At 49.0% G+C, this 23088-nt stretch overlaps 1 protein-coding gene across 3 annotated transcripts in view; it reads right to left on the bottom strand.

Annotated features, from left to right (window-relative positions):
- Positions 1-22648, bottom strand: part of LOC8034244 (epithelial splicing regulatory protein 2) — a 138846-nt gene extending 116198 nt beyond the window's left edge. The window contains exon 1 of one of the 3 annotated variants that reach the window (XM_029972093.3): positions 21459-22648. In XM_029972093.3, coding sequence (XP_029827953.1) covers positions 21459-21587 — 129 coding nt within the window. In that variant the 5' untranslated portion in view covers positions 21588-22648. The remainder of the gene's footprint in view (positions 1-21458) is intronic. The other 2 variants (XM_029972100.3, XM_029972090.4) reach the window with 2 other exon arrangements.
- Positions 22649-23088: the final 440 nt, after the last annotated feature.

Raw genomic sequence — 23088 nt, 5'->3', positions numbered from 1 at the left:
TGTTGCCCGACTGCGCTGGGCTGAGGACTTTTTCGTAAGTGGGCTGTGGCAGCCTGCGTTGGCACAATTCCGGACGCCGGACGTGGACGCTTAAACTGCCCCGGCAACGACAGAGTACGAAGTGGGGAGTGACGTCACTTGCCCCGCTAACAATGCGAAGCACGTAGCGCTCCCCGCATGCGTTTCGCGGTAAAGATTGCGGGTGCATAAGCTGCCGCGGCAACGACAGCGAACGAAGTCTTTCATGTATAAAAACGTTCTGGTACAGTGAATTTACATTTCTTTCGTCAATCATTTGATATAGACCCTTTTGCTGTTTACAAAGATGGACTGCCGCTTGCGTCCCAAGTGACTTCCGGTCTTTGCAAGACTGTTCCGCTTGCTCATGTCACCAGTGCTAGAAAGCACAAACGCTACACGGACAACAAAGTTGGAGATTTAACGAAGGCCTTCGACTGTACAGTATTATATCTTGGAGGAGGCAAGTTGGTTTACAAGAATACTCGAAACATTTTAACAGATCTCGCACTCCTTCATTCTTTTGGCGTCCACCTGGAGAAATGGTTGTCATCTACATTTCAAGCAGCGGTGTTAAGGTGGCCTTTGTTCATTCCTTTTATAAACTGGAAGTTCTCTTGGACGTCAAAGACTAGAGCACCACTTGGTTGCGTTTGCCATAAAAAGGATCAATTGTGCAGTGGACAATCGTTGTAGGTGATACCACAGCTTCGCTGTCCAATCACCTTCACAGCGTGGATTGGAGCCTTAATTTTTTTCTCTTATGTTCTAAGCAAATAGAATCTCTCGAGATTTTTAAGAAAACGTTGTACGATTTTGGGGAACAAAAACAAACAAATGAAAACAACTATTTTAAGGGGGTCCGTGCGCGACAAAACAAATGCAACTGGAATGTTTGTTTCAATTCATTTTGATTTTTTACGGCAATTTACACTCAGCCATGTCAATCTACAGAGGTTATTTGACCACATTACAGGATAGCCAAGGTGTATGGGTATTACCCGTCCACAACATGGAATTCAACGAGTCTCATCAATGGAACAACATGTATTGTACTACCCCACGGTGCCGCGTTATCCCATCAGATTTGAGAGAGGTCTCAAATAATACTGCATATCTAATATACAGTGTCAACGATAGTCAACTCACGACGATCGGACGGAACCCGGCTTGTTTTGGGGTACGTTTTGAGGACAGATTATTTTTTTGCGCAGCACCAAAGCAAATGAACGAACGTATCGATTCCGTCCCCATAGCCCGGACCCTATCCGCTATTTTTTGCGAAGACTAGGAGTACCGCCGAGAAGGTTTTCGAAGGTGATCTCAACGGAAATGATCCTCGAAGAACGCCGAACGGCCCGCGTCGCGGGCTGCTTATCGTTCGCTCTCTTCGTTCATTCCTGCGAAGGCCGTTTAGGCAACAAGCCCTGGTATTCCCTGCTTCTCCCAATGGGAGATCACACAAAAAGGGTAAGCATCCTGAACAGGCAAATAAAAAGGTCGGCGAACTACGAACGCACAGTGCATGTGGGGAGCCGCGCTGACCGAGTGTCCAGAGCTCAGGCGTGTGGCAGGAAGTTTTGGCTGATAGGGGTCGCTCGAGTCGCAAAATGGCGGCGGCCAGGGAGTCCTCTTTGCAAAGGTCTATAGGTAATATTCCTTTTTTCGAATGCAATGATAAGTTCCTGACGCCATGAGTGGTGAGGATTCGGACGGGGAATGATTGAGAATGAGGGTTTGGCGTGAATGCCTCGAATGTGATAGTTGAGGGATAGCCCGTGCGCCCTAAAACCCAGAGATTTCCAGCTCCCGCGAACACGGATGCAAGAGTCGGTAGAGCAGGGGTCTTAAACACGCGGCCCGAGGGCCGTATCCGGCCCGCGGGCCGCATCCGGCCCGCGACTCCCTTGGACGCAGCCCGCAAGCATTCTGCGACTAAGAGCCCTCGTTCCCATGGCTCGAGCGCCACAAGCGCCATGAATGCACTCTAACAAAAATTGTGTATTCGTACACCCTTTGTCCCATACGATGCACCCCAAAACTTCAGCTCGACGTACAGCGCGCTAGACGTCGATCTGACGGTACCAACTCTCACGTGAGGCTTGATAGCCGTGTGGTAGAACTGATTAAAATAGTTAATGTACGTGTTACCGACTACAAAAAAAAAATAATAATCGGGTTTTTTTTGGCCCTGCTTCAAAACCTCAGTTTTCCTTTCTGTGGTCTTCGATACGTACTTTAGCTAGTCACTAAGTTATATCGCACCGTTATCAAGCCCCTCGTAAAATTCGGGGCCGTCTGTTTGACTATAGTGCTCTGTACATCGAACTGAAGTTTTGGGGTGCATTATATGGGACAAAAGGATGTAAGGTGACACCCTTTTATTTTAAAGTGTGGCGCCGCTCTGGGCAGTAAGGACGTTGAGGACACGCTAGGCTTAGCAAATGAGAATATTCCCGTTCCAATGTCAGCGCGCTGTCAGCAACGCTTCTGCTCCAAGAGGTGCTGCCATTTCGCCGTGCACAAGAAAAAAAAAATACAATTGTGAAACATCAAGTCACATATTTATTTAGAGTGTGATAGATTTATATCTCCGAATCCTTTCCGCTCCAAGAGGAGCTCTGCTCATTTAACGCGTTCATACATCTTGCACTATTCTGTTTTATTTTGGACAGAGTATTACTTGGTCTAAATATTTACTTCTTAGTCCTTTGTTGTGTAAATCAACCGGACTGGTAATTCCACTACTTTACCTCAAGTGCGAGCTCTTTGCTCAAGGAGGAGGCACCTCGTTTGCACCAACTCTCGCTCAGCAGGAGATAAAGCTATGAGCTCGGGCTTCTATAGCTGTTAGACAGTACCTTTTAAATGCGAGATTTTCTTTTATATTGCTGCCATAAAAATCGTCAGGAAATCAAGAACTGCCGCATAAAAATATTTTTTTTCTTTGCCTGTTGAACCATAGTGAATTGTGCGACAAGTCAAGACGTTGTTCTGCTTGCTCACGTTCTATGAAAACTGCCAGTACGTTCGTGTTTGACATCTTGTTCTAACATCAGGTGTAAGCCCAAAGTAGTCGTATAGGCAAATGAAAGCTAAATGTGGCAAAACGGTGAGCTTAGAAGAAACAAAAAACAGAAAGCACGAGGTGCCTTTAATAGAAAATCTCGGGAATGTTGATGGTACAGTCCGCTGCTTCGCAATGGGAAACTGCTGTTTGTTTGATGTTGTTCTTGTCCGAAAATAGCAAAACAATGCTTCACTCTCCTCCGTTCGCCCTCGTCTTTTCGAAGGGGGGGCCTAGCTGGCCCTCACACTCAAATGAGTCTGAGGCCGCTGAGGGATCCTTGAGTGCTTACCGCGGCGGGACTCAGGGAGCGATCCTGGTCTGTTTGAGAGGGAGCACTCAGGTCAAACACATTGCCGTTCTTCTATATACCTTTTCGAGTACTCACGTCTCCAGCCGCCTAATAGGCGCATGGGCGACGAAAAAATAAAACGTTTCAAGCTACCAATTGTAAAAAAATAGAGGGGAGGCAAAACGAGAATGTGTGAAGGTTACGCGTATATCCTAAATGCCTTCTATTGGCGTGGCAACGGAAAAACAATTTTTTCGCCCATGCAGGAAGTGACGAGAATTCAAGATGGCCGCGCCCTTGGGGAAAAGGTATATAGAAGGCCGCCCAAGCAAGCGACGGACGTGCTTCTTGAGGGCTCGGCGACCGTCTTCGTTTGGGAGAGCGATCACGCTTCCAGTTAGCGGAAACTGACCGACGCGCCCGCGGATCGACGGACTGATCCGTGGACGGATTTATCACGTAACGACGTGGATCGTCCGTCTCCCAAGCACATCCACACAGACGACGAGCAAAGGAAAGCGGGAAAGGACTGAATTCCTGTTCCCTAAGTCCCACAGTGGCGCGGAACATCGCACACTGTGGCACCGTTGTGGCGTTGGCATACCGCAAAAAACAATGGTGTGCCCGACGCACAAAGCGAGACAGAACACCGTGATAGGCGCGCCACTATATAGCTCCACTAACCGTGACGTTCAATCCATGTCTCAAGACTCACCCCTGTCCCGTATGCAAATTTCATTGAATGGAATTGCATCCTCTGTACCTTGGACATTTTCACGGACCTCCGAGTTTTTCGCCGGAACTTGGCAAATCTAGTGGAAAGTTGAAACTGTATTACATTTCGTGCGCAGTGTGCAACCGTAGTCATGTGCTTATTTGTACATTGGAAGCTGTGCGTGTGTTGCGTTTCTTTTTTATCTTGTGTGGGCGCCAAATTGAAGGCCCGCGTGGTTGTTTTTTGGGCACACTAAATAAACAATATTATTATTATTATTATTACAACTTGACAGTGACGCAAGTAAATGGTTCCGGTCGAGGAGACTTCGGCTTAGAAACGAACAAGTCCTGGGATCGCCCAGGTGCGTTTGGAGATGCCTTCACGAACTCCGCGCTCCCGCCATCAATGCCGCAAGAAAGGCCTTGCGGGATCAGAGGCTGATCGGACGTGCAAAGAAAGATGCCGCTGCGTGGACGTGCAAAAAAAGATGGCGCTGCGCGAGTTTCGACAGAACCTTCCTGACAGGGACCCGGAGAAGTACGGGAACTTGCGTCGCGACAACCATTTTCTGCAGCTTCTTTATCGCGTGAAATCAAGAATCGCGCGACAAAATGAACCAGCGAACGCACAAGACACAATAATGCGCAATCCTAGTTTTGCTCACGCCTCCCCCCCCCCCCCCCCCCCCCCCCCCCCCCCGGGCCGAAAAAAAGAAACGCTTTACTTTTGCCAGGCTAAAGGCTTTTCAAGTCAATCACCCACCAAAAATACGCAAGTGAAAAGGCGCTCGGCCATTTCAGTCCGCTCGTACCTGGATGAGGCGCGGATCGCTGGAATCGGTGACGTCACGGTCGCGTGTTACATGGTCGGCGGACGAACATCGCGATTCGGTCCGTCCTGTTAATCGGCCGCAAGTAGGGCTCCGTGTTTTCGGTGTTTATTTTTTTTTTCCGCAATGCTTTGTGTGTGTGTGTGTGTGTGTGTGTGTGTGTGTGTGTGTGTGTGTTTGTGTGTGATTTTTTTTTTTTTGGGGGGGGGAGGGGGAGGGGTATTGTTTTTACGGACTCGGGGATTTTTTTGTCTAAATTTGTTATAATTTAACCAAGTTAGACAAGAAACACAGAATCTATGGAAAAAATACCCCCCCCCCCCCCCTTTTCAACAAAAAGAAAACAACCTAATTTTGTTGTTTTAAAAATCGGAAAAACGGGACTTGTAGAGTAATGAATTGACGACGTAGCTTGCGCCAGCACCTTGGCCAGAGCCTTTCGCATTTGCATATCGCAAAAATAATGTCAAAGTAATTTCATTACTTTGGCAAAGTAATTGTAATGTAATGTCATTACATTTAGTCTGCGTTAATTTGTAATGTAAATTACATTTTTTGTAATGTGATTTAATTGCTTGTTGAAAGTAATTTTGCCATCTCTGTTTCGGAGCGTCTTCGAAAGAGGGCGCCAAGATGGACGCCGCTTACACTCTAAAAAAGCTGTGCGTCTACTTTCCCGCAAAACACTCGGAGGGAGGCAGCTCAGCGAATGACGATGCCGAAACATATGTTTAGACCAAAAAAACACAGTATGAGTTGTGACATTAAGTAATACAAAACGTCACGCTTTGTATTGCTTAACGTCACAACTCAGACGGCGTTTTTCTTTTGTTTTTTTTTCTCTCTAAACAGATGTTTCGGTATCGTCATTCGCTGAGCTGCCTCCGTAAGTTTCTCTGATTGGCTCTTCGAGTGTTGTGCGGGGAAAGTAGACGCACGAGCTTTTTTTATTTATTTATTTTTTTTTTTTTGTGTACGGATAACAACGCCTGGATCGACATCGTCATTAGCTGATCTGTCTCGGTCAGTTGCGCTGATTGGCTCTGCGAGTGTTGTGCGGGAAAGTAGACGCACGGGCTTTTTTTATTTTAGGGTGTACGGATGTTAATGGTTGGAAGGATGCGCCAGTAAATTTCTATTTTTCGAGCTCGCGCGCCACCAGCGCGTCTTTCCGATACCCGAATGTGGCCGCAGGAAAGGGACCACCTCATGATCGGACGATAAGCACCGCATGGCGACCACAACGTCACGGGACCATAGAGAGAGGCCACCATTTTGGGCAGGAGCCCGGCGAAGGACGGGGAGAGTGGATTTCTGGGACGCCCAGATGGCGTTGCGCCGGGGGCTCTCGGGGGAAGGTAGATGGAGGCCGGCTTATCGGCGGGGCCTTATCGCCCTGTGTCCACACCGAGCACATGGCGTGTCGCTGATAGCCCCTCCACCAGCGCCTCGAGACACGCTCTCCGAGACCCGGGATTCACCCGCGCTCAGCGAACGGAACCCGCGGCTACGTTTACATGGGCTACGCTTACATGGATGCGACTGCAGCGCATCGGATCCAGTTAGCGAATCGGATCCACTTCAACCACTACGTTTACATGGATTCGGATCGACCAGCAGCGGCACCTCGTGTCGAAGGATCACAACGCAAACCTCGTGACCTTCAGATTGTTTCCGAGGTGTCCGGTTTGCCTAGCGGCAGGCGAAGCAAAGCTCCCGTAATCCCTCGCTCGAGCACTCGATTCGATCCGCTATAGCGTGTACATGGAGAATCTCGATTCGGATTGACCATCTCAAACCACCCCGTCCCAGGGGATCGGATTGGATCAAATCCGATCCGATTCGAGTTGTTTACATGGACCGATTCGATTCGTTAACTGGATCCGATGCGCTGCAGTCGCATCCATGTAAACGTACCCACGAGTCCCGTCCGTGCAAGGGATGCATGGCCACACCGCGCAGCCACTGGTACCGGTAGCTTTGGTTCGGGTACGTGAACGAGTCCTCCCTCGGCCCCGAGTATCCAAAAGTATTCTGTGTAGCCCCTAGGTGCTTGTACTTCTCCACGGAGTATGAAGGCTGCTGTCCGAAGATCCCCCTTCTATACCTCGTGGATAAGTACACAGGTACTTAGGGGAATGGATAAACAAAGGTACGGAATATCTCGGTGAACGAGAAGAGGGATGCAAATGATAAAGGCAACAGATATCTAGAAGTAATGGAGGCCATATCGTGGAACTGTATGAAGTGATAACAGAGATTTGAAAAGGATGCATGGTATATATATAGGGGCGCATTTATGGACCAGGCTTGGGGACTCTCTGCGCAGAGATCTGACGTCACGGACGGATGCGACGTCACGAACGAAGCGTTGCTTAGGTATATTTCTAATATTTACCGTTTGTCATTTCACCGAAAAGTAAACATTTCTTTTGTAAAAAAAAGCTAATGTATATCGTTCCCTTTTTTTTTTTTCATAAAAAAAGTTTTTCTTGGGGCGCCCCCCCCCCCCCCCCCCCCCCTGCCCCTTAGATTCTACACTGGCTTATGGTAGTTCTTTTGGAACTGCAGTCCTGCAAGGGTCCCTGGCCCCTGGGAGCATTATAGATGGCCAAACACCGAATCAGGGTGTGTGAGTAAACTCAAGATGAATATCATAAAAAAAAAAAAAAAGATGATGAAATGGTAGGGTAGGTGGCGCAAGCTGCCACACGTTACAAAGGTATTATAGCCAGGCACGTAGCCAGGATTTTGTTTCGGGGGGGGGGGGGGGCGGCCACGACAAAGTGCTGTATGAGGGGGAGGGGGGAGTGGAGGTCCCAGCAAAATGAAAGATTTCGGAGGGGGGGGGGGGGGCCCCATGGGCTGCCCCCCTGGCTACGTGCCTGGGTATAGCCATTACCATTCATCCATTCATCCATCGATCAAGATATGATTCGAGGGCAGACGGAAAGAAGCTAATTAGGGGTAGTGGCCACGAAAAGTCTCTCTCTGTACGCAGGAGTAGTGTCGAGAGAAAATGAAGAAGGCAACTGAGAAATGAATCTCAATGTTTCCGGACAACATTGGGAAGACTGATCATGAAATAACAGTTAAGAACAGAGCAAAACAAGAGAGAGGAATACTATGTGGGAAGCAGGTATGCGACTAAATCGGCGTTGGAAACGTGCAGGATGTTCAAACGGACGAGAAAGGGTCCATGACAGCTCTACACTCTCAAAAAAAAGGGTGTATCCTTACATCCTTCGTCCCATATAAGACAGCCCATAACTTCAGTTCGACGTACAGCTAACTGGCGTCGATCTGACGGTACTAACTCTCACGAGAGGCTTGATAGCCGTGTGGTACAACTTATTAAAATCGTTAATGTACGTGTTACTGACTACAAAAAAAAAGTAATAATCTGGCTTTTTTTGGCCCTACTGCAAAACCTCAGTGTTCTCTTTCTGTTGTCCTTAATGCGTACTTTAGCTAATTAATAATTTATATCGCACCATTATCAAGCGACTCATAAAATTTGGGGCCGTCTGTTCGACTGCAGTGCGCTGTACGTCGAATTGGAGTTTTGGGGTGCATTATATGGGACAAAAGGGTGTAAAACGACACCCTTTTTTTTAGATTGTTTTATCAAAGGTAGACATGAAAGGGTTTGTCCGAAAACTTTCGAGACATTTTACTAATATCATTGCTTTTAGCCCAGTTGCGTCGTCATCCTGTGTATTGTGACATGTATTTTGTGAACTATATTTCGCGATATATCTATATAGCGACGATGTACACATTTAATCATTTCATGCATAGTAATTAATACCTTAGTTCAAGAGCACAACTTTGATTCAAGTTTTAAGACTGTGACGCGAAGTTGTACCAAACACGGGTATTTTAAGCGACCTTTTCGTGACAACCTTCCGACTCAGGTAATATATATATATATATATATGTGATTGAAGTAAACAAATGCATGCTGAGTCGTATAGGCACATAAAATTTGTATGCAAATACTTTTTTTTATTCATTGTTGCATTAAACTAAATTACATAATTTCTCATTTTTGATACCTAAAAAAAATTTCACAAATTGATAAAAAGCAAAAAAAAAACTATGTAGCTATTTATTTTTCAGCGGAAATAGTGCCTATATCCTCGGGGGAATCAACTTTGGTGCGACACGGCGCGCCATCTAGCCCCAAATATTTGTAACCCTGGGAAGGCCGTTTGGCCAGCCTGCTTGCTCGTGGGCGTTGTTTACGCCCACGACGAAGGAGTTGATTCGTGCGTTTTGGGTCTTTTATTTTTAACATTGCTATGGGATGTCGAAGAAGAGCAAACGCCGAAGCTGCTGTTGCGTACCGGACTGTCCCCGAAAGTTTAGCAGGTGCGAAGCTGCGCAGGTTCCCGTCGAGGCCGTGGAAAATACAATACCGTCGAAGAGGAATCAATTCCGTCTAAAATAAGCATTCCGTTCACATTGCCTGACTTGAGAAAGATTTCTAGATGTGCTATTTGACTCCACATTTGGAATGAATGTGCTCGAAGCCCGGCGCTGTCTTTGGATTTGATGCGATGACTTTTGAGTAAAATATCAGTCCTTTAACATTCTCACTGCTCCCTGCTCCGCGGACACGTCTTGATCGAGCGATGTCTTTTTTTTTTTTTTTTTTAAGAAATGAATTCTGCAATTAGATTTTGCTGCAGCCACGCGATTGGAAATATGAACGCTTACGATTTCTTTGATTTTTAGACGGTATAATGCAACGGATATATGAGCCTGGGTGCCCGGCTTGGGGTCGAGCTTCCGAGTGCGATTTTATATTCGTGTAATATCAAAGCAAAACGGGATTTACGTCATAGTTTATATCTAATTCGTCCCTGACTGTGCACAGTTCTCGATAAACGCTCCCACAAATTTGTCACGGGACAACGAACAAAATAAGGGTTCTACCTTTTATTTGTAGTCACAACAAATCTTCGGCAAGGCTAAAAGTGTAGATGAATACTGTGCAACGTTTATTTATTTTTCCATAAAAAATAAAATCGCAACCAGAATGCTAAGTACTATGGCTGAAAATACAAATAGTTGGCGATCACGGAGCCGACATTTCTTGTTTGCTCTTGCCACCTTCTCCATCATATCTGACTTTCGATTGGTTTCTCTTATAGAACTAGGATAAAAGTGCATTCGCGTTACAACAAAGGAGCTGAGTAGTTTTTTTTCTTTTTTTAAGTTTTCACAGTTGTCTTTGCGGCTTAGCCTATGTCGCATTCTTAGAAGCTCAGTCAGGTACCTAATAATGTCTATTTTCTATTACTTAAAATAGATTGAAGAAGCGTAATGGGATTGCCAAAGGAACCTTATCATGAATTTATGTTAAGCACAACAGGTAAGAAAAGGGTAGTTAGCATAAAGCGAATTAAAATGAACGCGCTCATATGAACACCCTAAACCATCCTATGCTGCTGTATCAGGCACTGGAGCATGCATATATGCTTACAGAAAAGAGCTCGTTTCACATGGACACAACGAGAGTGTCTCACAATTCGTACACTGTTGCCGCGAAGCTGTCGCAAGCACCCTTAAAAATAACGGCTCTAATATTTACTGGACGTTCACCAGAAAGTCTTCCAAGTATACAGACACGAATCCGCGCTGATGAGCTTATCGGAAGTGTCGTCTCGAAACTCTAACCCCTCTTAGTCAGACGTCTCCGAAATGGCGCGCACACGTAAGTAGCCGAGGTTGCCACACACGTAAAGAACACACGGGAGGAATAACTCGGCCGTTTTCACCACCTCGGTTGTTCTAGTATAGTAGGCTTAGTCGACGTAGCCCAATACAAATACAAAAAAAAAAAAAAAACTCTCGGTCTTTTTACTTTGATGAAGAAGGAAGACCAGCGAAGCTGTGCTATGGTGGGAATGAAGTAATGGCCGGCCCTAAGTCGGCAAGTCAGAGTGGAAAGGCTGGAAAGGGTGCCGCCATCTATGAGCGAAGGCGGCAAGCAGACAACCAGCAAACACTGCACTCTGGAGGACAGCTACCACCATCTATGAGCGACGGCGGCAACCAGAGTGTTGTGTCGACATTGGTTGGGTACCGGACACGATCTTGGAGAACCTCGCCTTTAACAGCTCCGCTGTAAAGTAGCCCGCTTCCTCCAAATGACGGAGACGTCTTCAAATCGGCATTCTTTCCTAATGCGGCTTTGGTATACGTATGCAGCAATTTACGCTTAAACTTCACATACAGACCACCAGAAGAGGGAAGTTGATGGTATTTTCTTCCGACTAAACCACAACGGTCCATGTGTCCGAAACCACGGACGATAAAGGCAGCCCTTTCTCCGAGCTTGCTTGCCTCGGTGCCGAATGTCCAAGACTGCCAGAACTATAGAAAGGCCGGGCGGGAGTGGATTTAGCTCAGAAGTCCAAGAAATGTTGTCTCGATCCGGACATTATCACACTGGAGACAGTCGCGGGTAATACACTTTCTGAAGCCCCAAAAAACCATGTGTTTGAAAAAAAAAAATAAGATAAAAATAAGCAATGGGATCCCTTTAAAAAGGGGGGGGGGGGGGGGGGGGGGTTGTGGTTATCTTATAACAAAATGTATACAAATTAAAAAAAAAACGGAAGGGATGACGAAATGTTAGGCTAGGTGTCGCAAGTTGCCGCCCGTCACAAAGAGTATAGCCACTGCCATCCATCCATCCATCCAAGGGTACCGAGGCCAGCCAGACCGAGCGGGTCGAGCGGGCTACGACCCGAGCGGCGCTACGCGCCAGATGATTGGCAGCGCGTCACTTTTTTCTCCGAGCTTGTCAACTTATCCGATCCAGTAACGTTAATTACAACGTTGTCCCTTCTGCAAAAAAAAAAAAAACAAAAACAAAAACAAAAAAAAAAACGACACAATCTGCCTAATAATAATAAAAAAATAAAAAAAAAAACTTATAGCCTTTCCACTTCGGTGAAGAAGGAAGACCGGCGAAGCTGTACTATGGTGGGAATAAAGTAATGACCGGCCGCAAGTTTGCTGGCCATTGCTTCATTCCCACCATTACTTACGTTGAGTCCGTTCACTCCTCGTTCTTAAGTTCCTTGTTTGTTTGTTTGTTTGTTTGTTTGTTTTTTTTGTTCGTTTTTTTCGCGCTGTTTCCAAGTTTGCAGAGTGGAAAGGCTGGAAAGGTTGCGCCATCTATGAGCGACGGCGGAAACCAGACAATCCGGTTGCAGCTGTCGCTCATAGATGGCGGTAGCTGTCCAGAGTTTCGTGTCGTCATTTGTTTGCTGACGGACACGATACTGGGGAAACCAGCCCTTAACAGCTCCGCTGTAAAACAAATTACTTACGCCACGCGAAAAGGTTATCCGTGCGGCATTTATTTGTGTTCTATGCAAAAAAGAAGAGCATATTCAATCGACGAGAACGAGCATCAGCTTGCGACGAGCAACTGCGTACGACACCGTCCAAACTACTTTGAACTTGCACAAAAAAAGGCAATCCTCAGATACCAAAATTGTCTTCAGCGCGACGATTTTGTTGTGCAGAAGAAAGTCAAGCTTATCGCCAAAATGAGGTCAGTTATTCATGCGGGAAGAGTTCACTCAAAGAAAAAGCGTAGGTGAGGGGGAAGGGGGCGCTTTTAGTTCCGCTTTTGTAGAGGAGGGAAGCTCGATGAAGTCTTCACTTTTGTAATTTTGTAGTGTGCGCAAACAAAATAAAAAATACTGCCTTTGTCTGCTAGTTCCCGTTTTTGTTTGTCTCAACGTATCGAGGAAGGCACCTACTAAATCTCCCTAATGCTAGAGCCACACACGCATACGCATTAATATATTTAACCTTCGAGGCATATTGAAAACAGTCGGTAGCGTAGTGCGCGACAGCACAACGTTCGGAGTTGGTAATGACGTAATATCGCGAGGGTACGCCGGCGGCGCTGCCGATTTTGGGCCGTCCCAGTGTTGCCTCATTTGGCCACGGTGGCGCTGATGATCAAGCAACGGTGGCGAGCTCTGGAACCTTGCCCAGCGCCAGATTACTTAAAGAGCAAAATGCCGGGGTGCCCTCGGCCCAAGTTAGTTCGTTAAACTTGGGCTAAGTTAGAATTGTGTCTGAAGTGCAGCTTAGACAGTGTAAAAGTGATCTCATACCGCACTCACAAAAATTGGCTGGATGTTTGGTCATTCTATTAAACGCGTTCAAATGGACCATACTTGGCAAATAAGGCTTTCAAACGAAATAAAATTGTATTGAATTACTTTTAATGTTAAACGAGCCTTTCAACCTTAGGATTGTTACTGTGGTACTCACGGAATTTCGCCACACGCAAACACAGTGTGACGATCGTTGGTGGCACTTCAGTGACTGTCGTGATTGTTGTCGCTGTCTTCTGATTTGACGTTATACAGAGAACGGTTTATGTACCGATAAGTACATTCCAAAGTCCATATGTACCGATAAGTACATTCCAAAGTCCAAGGGGTAAAAACTGCACATGTTGCAGCTTTTTGCCCCAGCTACCTTCTTTCCTGTGAAAGAAAAATAAAATGATTGATTGATTGATTGATTGATTGATTGATTGATTGATCATCGTCCAAAAAACGCCTCGTGCGAAGACGCAATCGATGTTGGTCGTTTCCGGTCCCGATCGTCAGGAGCCTGATCTTGAGGCGGGCGCCAGCGTCTTGGTGTCATTGTGATGGTTAGAGGTTCAATGACACGGGCGTAGAGAAAAAAATCTGCGCCTTGCATAAACAGATTACGTCACATCATTTTTCTTTTTCTGACGCTGCGCGCGCTTCCCATCAGCACCATTCCGGATACAAAGCCTTTGCGCTGAATTTGCTGGGTCACCAAAAGGGGGGAAGCACGCCTTCTTGCCCGCTCCTCCTCATTCCGCACGTTTTTTCTACGTTACCTCCTCTCATTCTTGCCCCTTCCACCCCTCTCCGCTCGCTTTCTCATACACCACCTGCTCCTGCTCCTCCCGTTCCCGCATGTTGGGTCCGTAGCTCAGTCAGCAACGCAGTCTACTTCCACACCACCGATGACCGGCGTTTCCATCCCTTTCACCGGTCGGTGTTTTTGTTTTGTTTTTAAGATTGTTTCGGACCACATTGAATGACCAAGCTCATAATCGATCCGAAAAATCTGCTCATTGACCATGAACCGTTCGCCGGTATCTCTTTTATTATTCGCAGTGATTCGTCGCCTCGTTTTCTGCAGAAAAGTCCACTCAGACACTTTTCTTTTTCTTCTTCAGAATGGAGGCTCTTACGTTTAATTTTAAATATATATTATTCCAGCAATAAAGTGGCCAAAGCGGCCAGAAATTGGCCGTGGGGATAGGGCTATATGTCGACGTCACGCGGTGAGGCTGCTCTCGGCACGGCTCTGGCTTTCCCTCTAGTGTCCGCGCGCGCGCAGTGCCTGGGTTGGGCGAACGCGGGCTAGCGTTTAAAAAAGCCCAAGACGTGAGCGTCTCAAATAATACGACAGGAGGACGTTGACTGCTCATCCGCATTAGCGCCAACAAGAACGCATCGACTCATCCCAAATATGGCTAATGAGAAACTGTGCATTGTCCTCTCTTTTGAAAGACATTCATTGGGGCACTCATGGCACCTGTCACGATCCCACACTGCAGGGGCTCTATACTCTGGACGCTTGAGGAAAAAAGTCGGCGAGGAATCCGGCGATCGTGATTGGCCAGTGCCGCGCTTTTTACCTTGGTGCCGTCCGATCACGGCGCTCGAATTCCTCGCCGACTTTTTGGCCAAGTGTCCAGACTATAGAGTCCCTGGAAAAAAAAGAAAAAGGCCGCCTTGATAGCTCAGTTAAGTATACTGCCTCGCCAAGCGGTTCCGAGGACGTGCATTGCGGCACGAGTCAAAAGACCTCGCTTTCGGCATGCCGTATTGACGTTTGCGGCCAAACTTGCACCCTGACTGCAGTGGTCAGTTCCAAACAACTGCACTCGTATTTCCCATCCTACGTTGATCCACATGCAGCTTTGAAAGGTGACATTTTTTTGGGACATGCCATTCATACCAGCGAAGACAATTACTAATCTTGGAGGAGCTTTTCTCCCGAAGGTTTCACGCGGAAGTGTGTGCCAGCGGCGTCACTACACTCTAAGAAATTCCTGCGCGTCTACTCACCCGCAAGACACTCAAAGAACCAATCACTCCAATCTGGAAAATCAGCTCAGCGAATGATGAGGCGGAACATCTGTAGAGACCTTATAATTAAGCTTGCGCTGTGGCATTAGTTTGCATTGCGTAATGCAACTGCGCAGACTTCATTTTGAGTTCTAAACATATGTTTCCGCATTGTCATTCGCTGAGCCGCCTCCGTACGTTGCGCTGATTGGCTCTCCGAGTGTTGTGCGGGAAAGTAGATGCACGAGTTTTTTTTTAGAGTGATGTAAGGTCAGCGGCACCCGGAGCGGCGGCCCCGTCGCAACCCTCTATCCTTTATTCTTTGTTCATAAAACTCCTGGAGCGCCTCATAAGCCATTATTGCGGGGGGCAAACAATATTGAAAAAAAAAAAAGAATGTTTCGGCATTTGCAGCACACACTGTTGTTGTTGTTGTTTTTTGTTTTTTTTTTTCCAGTGCGTTCCAGTCCTTGACAATTTTGACAAAAAACGAATTTATGCACAGCTCAGTCCTAGTCCTGTACTCAGGTATTTTGTGTCCGTGATTTTTTGGGTGAGAAAAGTATTAGGGCTTTAAAAAGGTAGGATGAGCTAATAATGCCAGTCGTATTACGATACACCCCTTTGGCACGATTTCAGAACCCATCGCTACAAGTGGGGCGTCAAAAGGGCGTGTATAAGGGGTGTAAACGTCAGCACGCTCTTTTTTACATCGATCGATATTCATAAATCGTGTAAAAAGGGTGTTTTTCCTAACCTACACCCTTGTACACCCTTTTTACACAATTATGGGTGTTACAATGTTTAGTGTGCAGGGTCAAGCGCGGAGCCGACCGCCGCGATCCGGCTTCTTCGCGCTTCTGTCCACCATACTTGGCTGCTATTGCAGTGACAATCTTTGAATTATGTTTCCTTTAAAGCCGACTGAAACAAGTTGCAAGGTAACAGAATTATCTTTAGCAAAAAAAGAAGAAAAAAAACTGGCTTGGAATTGCAACTATTGCAATGCTCTTCTTGTAATGCTCTATGCGGACAGGAAAAGAAGTATTCTGTCTCGTTTTCCACCGATGGCTGAGCGTGCAGACACACGCACAGCCGCAGATGAGACGTGCCTGCAAAAAGCGCCTCTTCCAGTCGGGCTGAAGCAATCGGAAGGATTTCGATTTACCGTGCGTATATATGCACTGCTCGCTTGCCCAGTATGAAGTGTAGCCGCCAACCTCTTCACGACCTCCCTCGCCTCTCAAGTTCCCTTCGTGATTGGTGCGCAAACCTCGTTGTGCGCTCAAAAACTGCGCAGTCATCGTGCGCCGAGTACCTTCGGTTTCCGCGAGCTCCGAGGGAACCTGAACACGCGGGTGCCACTCCAAATCCTCACCCATTTCTCTCCGTGTCTGGTTTACACGACACCGAGTTTAACCAGTCAATAGCCCCGATAAAATGGCCCTCGCAACAACCGATCAGTGGCGTTATACGGAAAGGGGCCCGTTGCTCCCGGGCAGGGAACGCTCGACCGCATCCGCAAGGGGCGGCCATGAGTAGTGCTGGCCCCACCATCCACGCTGTAACGTCCGATTATTCACGAGATGCGTGCACGCATCTGTCAGCGTCTGTCATAGCCCCCTCTACACTCACAAAGCCTGGCAGTTCGACGACGGAGCCATAGAGTGTCCGGTCGCAGATTTGGAGCGCGAGGATCGGGTAGCACAGAGCTAATTCTCGGGGAACCTAAATCTTAACGCACAGCTTTTGCAGCGGCGACGACCCGAAACGTGGTTTTCAAACCCGACGAGAAAAGAAGCGGTAGCGCGAGGAACGCGAGGAGAACGAGCGGACATTTTATCGCTCGGGAGAAGAGTGTTTCGGCGTCTCGCCGCAGCGGGGTGCCCGTCACGGGGCTCTCCTCTCATCCGTTGTCTGCGGCTCAACCTTTTCCATTTCGGCGGCCGCTTCTCGTGGCGATCTGCCAGGCTTTGTCACTAGAGAGGAGGTTATGCATCGGTCCATGCGCGATAAACGAGTGCATAAAAAAAGAATAATTGTGCAGCTCGCGGCCTCAGCGTCCCATCAAACATTCAGTTCTGTTATTTGTACTGCTTTCTTTCCTCCGCGAGCAAGTATGTTTCACTTTACGTGATGGCGAAGCCGAAGCTACATGCGAAAGCATGTTTCCCTGGACGATTCTCCCACTGCACGAACGCGCGTACTTGGCAGGGACACTGAAAGCTCGGAGTTCGCTCGCCTCTGCTACGTTGGCTCTTAGAATGGAACGGTGCAGAACTGGGAAAGCGTAATGACGCGTCTTCGAAACGCAATACTATTCTATTTCGCTCACCCGGAGAGCTGCTTAAAACTGGACAAGACCTAATCGACAAGCCTCAAGCACGAGCAGCGTGCATACAGAGGTATCTTTGCCAGGTAGCCTCTCGATACTTGTGAATGGAGCACGAGTGACTTGCCTGCCAAAAGTACGCCCTTCGCGTGCACGGTTTATCGCTCTAGTAGGACTTGAAGAGACTGGATCCTGGCAAAGTAGCGCCGTTGCCTTCCCTACCTGCTAGTCGGACAGAAACAGATACTAATATACAGACGACCAAAACCTCGTAAGGAGATTGGCTAATCTGTCTACGTTTCCATGGAAATCGCCATTAGGTCCCTTAAAATCTCCGAAGCTTCCAGAGGGTTCGTTCTAAGCCAGTCGCGCCAAGATCACCATGAAGCATCATTGCACACTGGGAGCGTTCTTGCCAATATAAGCGTCTTTGGCACATGCAATCAACTTATCAATCATGCCCACCTCAACGGATTTCGTACAATTACATTGTTCCTCTTGCGTATTTTAGAAACAGTAAGCGTATTTTTCAGTGCCTCCAAGCACCGACCCAGCATGTGGTGGCGGTATACGAAGATGTACGCTTGTTTCACCGGTGTGCGGATAGCAGAATCTCGGTTTCCAAGAAACGTCTCCATAAAGCTACCCGTCACCAGCGAATTTAGATCGGTTCACCCAGAACCGATGGCTCGAGGAGAAATTGCTCATTTCACGGGCCAAGATGGCGACGATACGGAAAGCTTGGCGCTACTTTCTTGCAGGATCCAGCGACTTTAGTGGGACTCGGACAGTGATATCACAGGGCAAAAGCTTTCTGATCCAGGCTTGGTGCTTCGCGGCAGTGGAGCCGCGAAGCACAGAGGGACCTTTACGTGCAATTCCTTCGGTGGATTTGGAGCGATCCAAAGGCGCTACACGCGCTTTTGGATCGCTCCACGCGCTTGCAGACCCGAGGAGATATCAACAAGAAAGAGCTCCAAAAGCGCACCAGATCCTACGAGAGTATTCCCCGTTCGTCGTCCTGCACATGCGGACAGCCTCGCTGGGGGTCTGCGCGAGCACGACGCAAGACGAGCATGCACTGCCACCTGCAGCCTCGGGCGTATATATACTAACGTTATGGCGGCGCACGCGTGCGCTGAGCGTGAAATGGATCACGTGCTTGCTCACACGAGCAGGGACATGGCGCGGGAGCCAGGTTTTTCTGTGCGATGTTCTCAAGATTGGCGTATAGTGTGATCAGTGCTGTCAGAGCTGAAGTGTCTGGATCGTGGGAAAGTAGGGACAAGTATGGTTGCCATTTTGGCTCGAGAAGTGAGCAATTTCTCTTCGACCCTTCCATTCTTGGTAAGCCAATCTGAATTCGCTGGTGACGCAGCTTTGTAGATACGTTTCTTGTATCATCGAGGGTTTGCTTGTCGGCACACCGGCGAAACAAGCGCACATCTTCGTGCCACCACCACATGCTGTGTCGGTGCTTAGAGGCATGAAAAATTAATTTTCTTTTCTCGAAATACGCATTAAGTACGATATAATTGTAAGAGAATCTTGGAGGTGGGCATGATCGATAAGTTGATTGGATACACAGTGCCAAAGATGCTTCTATTGGCGAGGAACGCTTTGAGTACGATGATGCTCCATGGTGATCTTGGTGCGACCGGCTTCGAACGATCCTCTCGAAGCTTCAAACACATGAACGGGCCGAAATGGCAATTTCCACTGGCAACAAAGGCCGATTAGCCAATCGCCTTGCCAGGTTTTGGCCGTCCGTAGGGTAGTATATATGTTTGTGTCCGGCTAGCAGAGAAGGAGAGCTCATGAGATGAACTCACAGCGCCCGGGACTATAGAGGACTCCAGAAATTACAACAGCCTTCGGGGCTTCGGGGTAGTTGGCTCGATTAAAAAAATAAGGAGTTGTTATCAAATTAGATTCGAAAAGTTATTAGCAGAAGCATGATGCCAAGGGGGGGGGGGGGGGGGGGCACACGTATTGTTTAGGTTGTGCCGAAGCTCGTACAGAAAAGGCGGTATGAAATAGAACATTTTTGCAAGTCACATGTTGACAGAACATCTGACCCAAAGCACAAGGGCGTAACAACCGACACCGCAGAATGTACGATTCGACTTGCGCCCCATCTGCACAAGCTGCTCGTGAGCCCAGGCGCAATAAAACGTCTGCACTTGTGCGGGAGGTTTTCAGGACTAATCCAACAAAGGTCAAACTTTCCAAAGGGGCTTATCAATACAACCCTTCGTTCACCCTTCAACTGACACTGCAGCCAAAGATCAAGCCCGAGAGCCCGCGCACCCTGGTTCTAGCTCGAGCGCTCGTTATGCAGTAGAACGCTTAAAAGTCCTGCTCCCGTGCTTGCGGTATTGACTACAGTCTTAGTTGCGGGGTGAGTGGGGTAGAAATGACACCATTCGAACGCCCGCCGACGCAAAACAGTCTGGAATGAAACAAAAATTTGCTTTCGCGTAAACGAAACATAAGGGTTAAGTTGCGCCGGAAACAACATCAAGAGCCGATGTTTGGCTAAACATAAGAGCTTCTATACAGGGTTCAAGAAGCAGCTGTATCTCTCAGCGTCTCCTTTTGACCCATTCTCCTTCAGACCTTCTCGTAACCTTTCGCAAAACTAATCCAACGATATTCTTCGCATTTTGGGACATTCGGAAACTGGCGAGGTACGACCGAATATGTTCGAAATGCTCGCGAGAGCCTCGTCTATGCCTGGTGAGATCAGTGAGCGTGAACATGTAGAAATGGAATGCTCCCGACGGGCCTCCGATCTTCCTGTGTCCCACCTCCGCCACATTATGGGGCGCCCTGACTCCGCGATGGCTGCACCACTCTTCCGGGTCTCATCAGAGGAAACGACACCTCGCTCGGGAATACCAAAATGCATGCCCTTCTATCGCAGAATTACCAGGAGCGAGGTTGTTCCGTAGAACCACATCCGTGTGTATTTCGCACACTGCCACGAGGCGGATTTGTTTCTTTCCGTTTTGTTCGTTCGTACTGCTTGGACATACTTTGAAAACTTCTTACGACTGCTTCCTATGTTCGTCAACATTAGGCGATGGAACATGCGAACACTCTTTTTACAGTTCAATACGAAATCTTTCCTGTTGTATATATTTCAGAGACGCTGCCCAGGCTTCGAGGCGGCGTGAGCGGATGATACGACGTTCTCGCTTTGATTGTTTCGTGGAGCAGCGGCTGTGGCGCGCCCCGGCCACATGTGCGGACTCTGCTTGTGCAGCGCACGCGTGCATTGTTGCTCTCCGAGGCAGCTTGTACAACGTGGCGCCACGCAAACACCCTCCAAGTAGCGCGTCAGCAGTGAAATGTCCATGCCTGCCATATATATATGCACGAAGGGTCTAGTGTTGCAAATATACCCTTTTCCTGGACGAAAAGGACCAGGCTCGCCGGGCATTCACCGCGTATGAATATAGTGTCTATATATTATCCCTTCGAGAGTCTGGAACGACCGACCTTATAACAAAGGCAATGGCGAAAAAAAAAAATAATAACACGGGACAAAAACAATAGCATCGGACCATTAAACACGAGGACCGTTTTTTGGTCGACCTGATTCCTCCGCGTGCCAGTGTACTGGTACAGGAAGGGGCAAAGGTTCCCAGAGAGACAAACACAATAAAAGCACTTCCGAAGTGATGTTCCGTAACCACTTAAATGGAACGATTCGGCACAACTAAGCACTCGGAGCGGCCAGCGCATTTGTGCAGCCGGTCGCAACGCGAGGGTGAGGGCCAGCAGTCGGCGGCGTCTTTGCCACGTGCGCAGGCGCCTGATGCCAACCGTCGGGTCCACGGACGACCAGAAGGAGCGCGAGGCCCGCGGCCAACACGAGGCGGCCGTGCGGTGGCACGCTTCGGCAACCAGGGACCGTTATGCAAATGAGTTCCGCCGGTCGGCGAGCCTCCCGACGAGCGTTCTGCGGCCCGCGGGAGAGATCGCTTCATGCGGGACTCTGTAGCGGCCGAGGGCCTTGGAGGGAAGGGCCACGCACCTTGTTGTTGGCGACGTCCACGACCAGCCAGGAGAAGACGACGGTGTCCTGTTCGTCGCTGCCCAGCGCGTCTCCTTGCTGACCAGCCGTGACCAGATGGACGACCACCACGAACCGCGTGGCAGCCATGTTGATGACCAGGCACCACCACGAGCGAAGAAGGAACTCCGAGAGCGATCAGAGCCCCGTGCTCGGAGTCATGCCCAGGACCGCCCCCGATGGAGAGATGCACGCTATTCAGCTCGTCTGCCAGGCGCGACGGGCTTCCATGGGTCGAGAGGAACGGTGCCGCCCGGGGACCGAGAAGCACGAAGACGAGGACGGAGCTACTGGTCACCGATGAATGAGCCGTGCACACGTTCGAAGCTCGACGTCGACGCCAGCATTGTAGATGGGCTCTTGCTTGCACCGGCCGCGGGCGTTTCACCCGCCGAGAGCGTCTCGGACGCGATGCGAGCAACCGAGTAGGCAGTAGGTGATTATAAATTAAGGCTCTTGGATGTTTTCTGTTAGTGAACGCCGCCTAGATTCGTGTCGCTTTTTCCTCTTGGCAGTTTTGGATCACGGCTGCTGCAGCGGCCGGCGCCGAATTGATGTCCCGTGAGAAGCAAAAAGAAGAAGCGTGCGGACAGCCTTACGTGAGCATTAGAATCGACTCTCGAGCGCTTGACGGACGATAGCGAGTTTGGAAGCAGCGGAGAATAGGAGACCCGATTTGGTGTCTCGGGGGAGGTAGGTTCCGAGTCGGAGCGGTGCTTTTTGAGATACGACGGCGGACGAGGAAGTGAGAGGGAACCGAAGTACGAGAGTCGGAAAGAGAAAGAAGCCCCCCTATCGAAAAGCCAAGACGAAAAACACCCGGGCCCCCAAAAAATGCCAACAAACCGCTACCACACCACCACCACCACCACAAAACCAAGGGAGGACACCGGCCGCACCGCTGTTACCGGACCGACTCTGCCGGTTTCCCCGTGGCCGCGGGGCGCTGCGCTGGCGCTGCCGTCGATGCCCGTCCCCCCTCCCCTCTTTGTAGCACAGGTGAACGCGCAGAAGAGCGCCGGCTCGGAGAGCGAGCGGCGGCGAGGTTCAGTCGGGACCCGCCATTGGCGCAGAGCGCTACAGGTGTTCCCCCTTCTTCTCCCCCTCGCAGCTGCTGACGTCGTCGCGGCGGCAGGGGCAACAGGTGGAACGACGACTGCACTCCTCGCGCTGCACTCCTCGCGGCGGGGGGGGAGGGAGCGAATCCAAAATGGCGGAGAGAGAAAAAGCGGAGCAGACGACGCTTTCTTTGCTTCGTCGTCCCTGCCCCCTGCCGCACTTGATTCCGGCAGTCTCTCACCCCCCGGATTTTTATTTCCTCGTGGGGAAAGGGAGGTCCCTCGCTGCAACATTGCGCCCGCTTTGCCTGGCTCGCGGTCTTTTACTTCCTCGCAGGTTCTCGCCTTGCTTCGTCTGCTTCGAGCCGCGTTTCGGACTCCTTCTTCGCCACACCCTCCCTCCACACAACAGGCTCGCCTAGAGCCACTAAATGAGCTGCGCTTAGCGTATTGGCACTCCGTTCTCCGACATTGTTGTGGGCGCCGCCATTTCGGCTTGTATGCAGAGCAGACGACACTGCCCGATCGTCATG

The sequence above is a fragment of the Ixodes scapularis genome, unplaced genomic scaffold (assembly GCF_016920785.2).
Source record: "Ixodes scapularis isolate PalLabHiFi unplaced genomic scaffold, ASM1692078v2 PGA_scaffold9__187_contigs__length_104089568, whole genome shotgun sequence".
Classification (NCBI taxonomy): domain Eukaryota; kingdom Metazoa; phylum Arthropoda; class Arachnida; order Ixodida; family Ixodidae; genus Ixodes; species Ixodes scapularis.
This window is presented reverse-complemented; position numbering and strand designations above follow the sequence as displayed.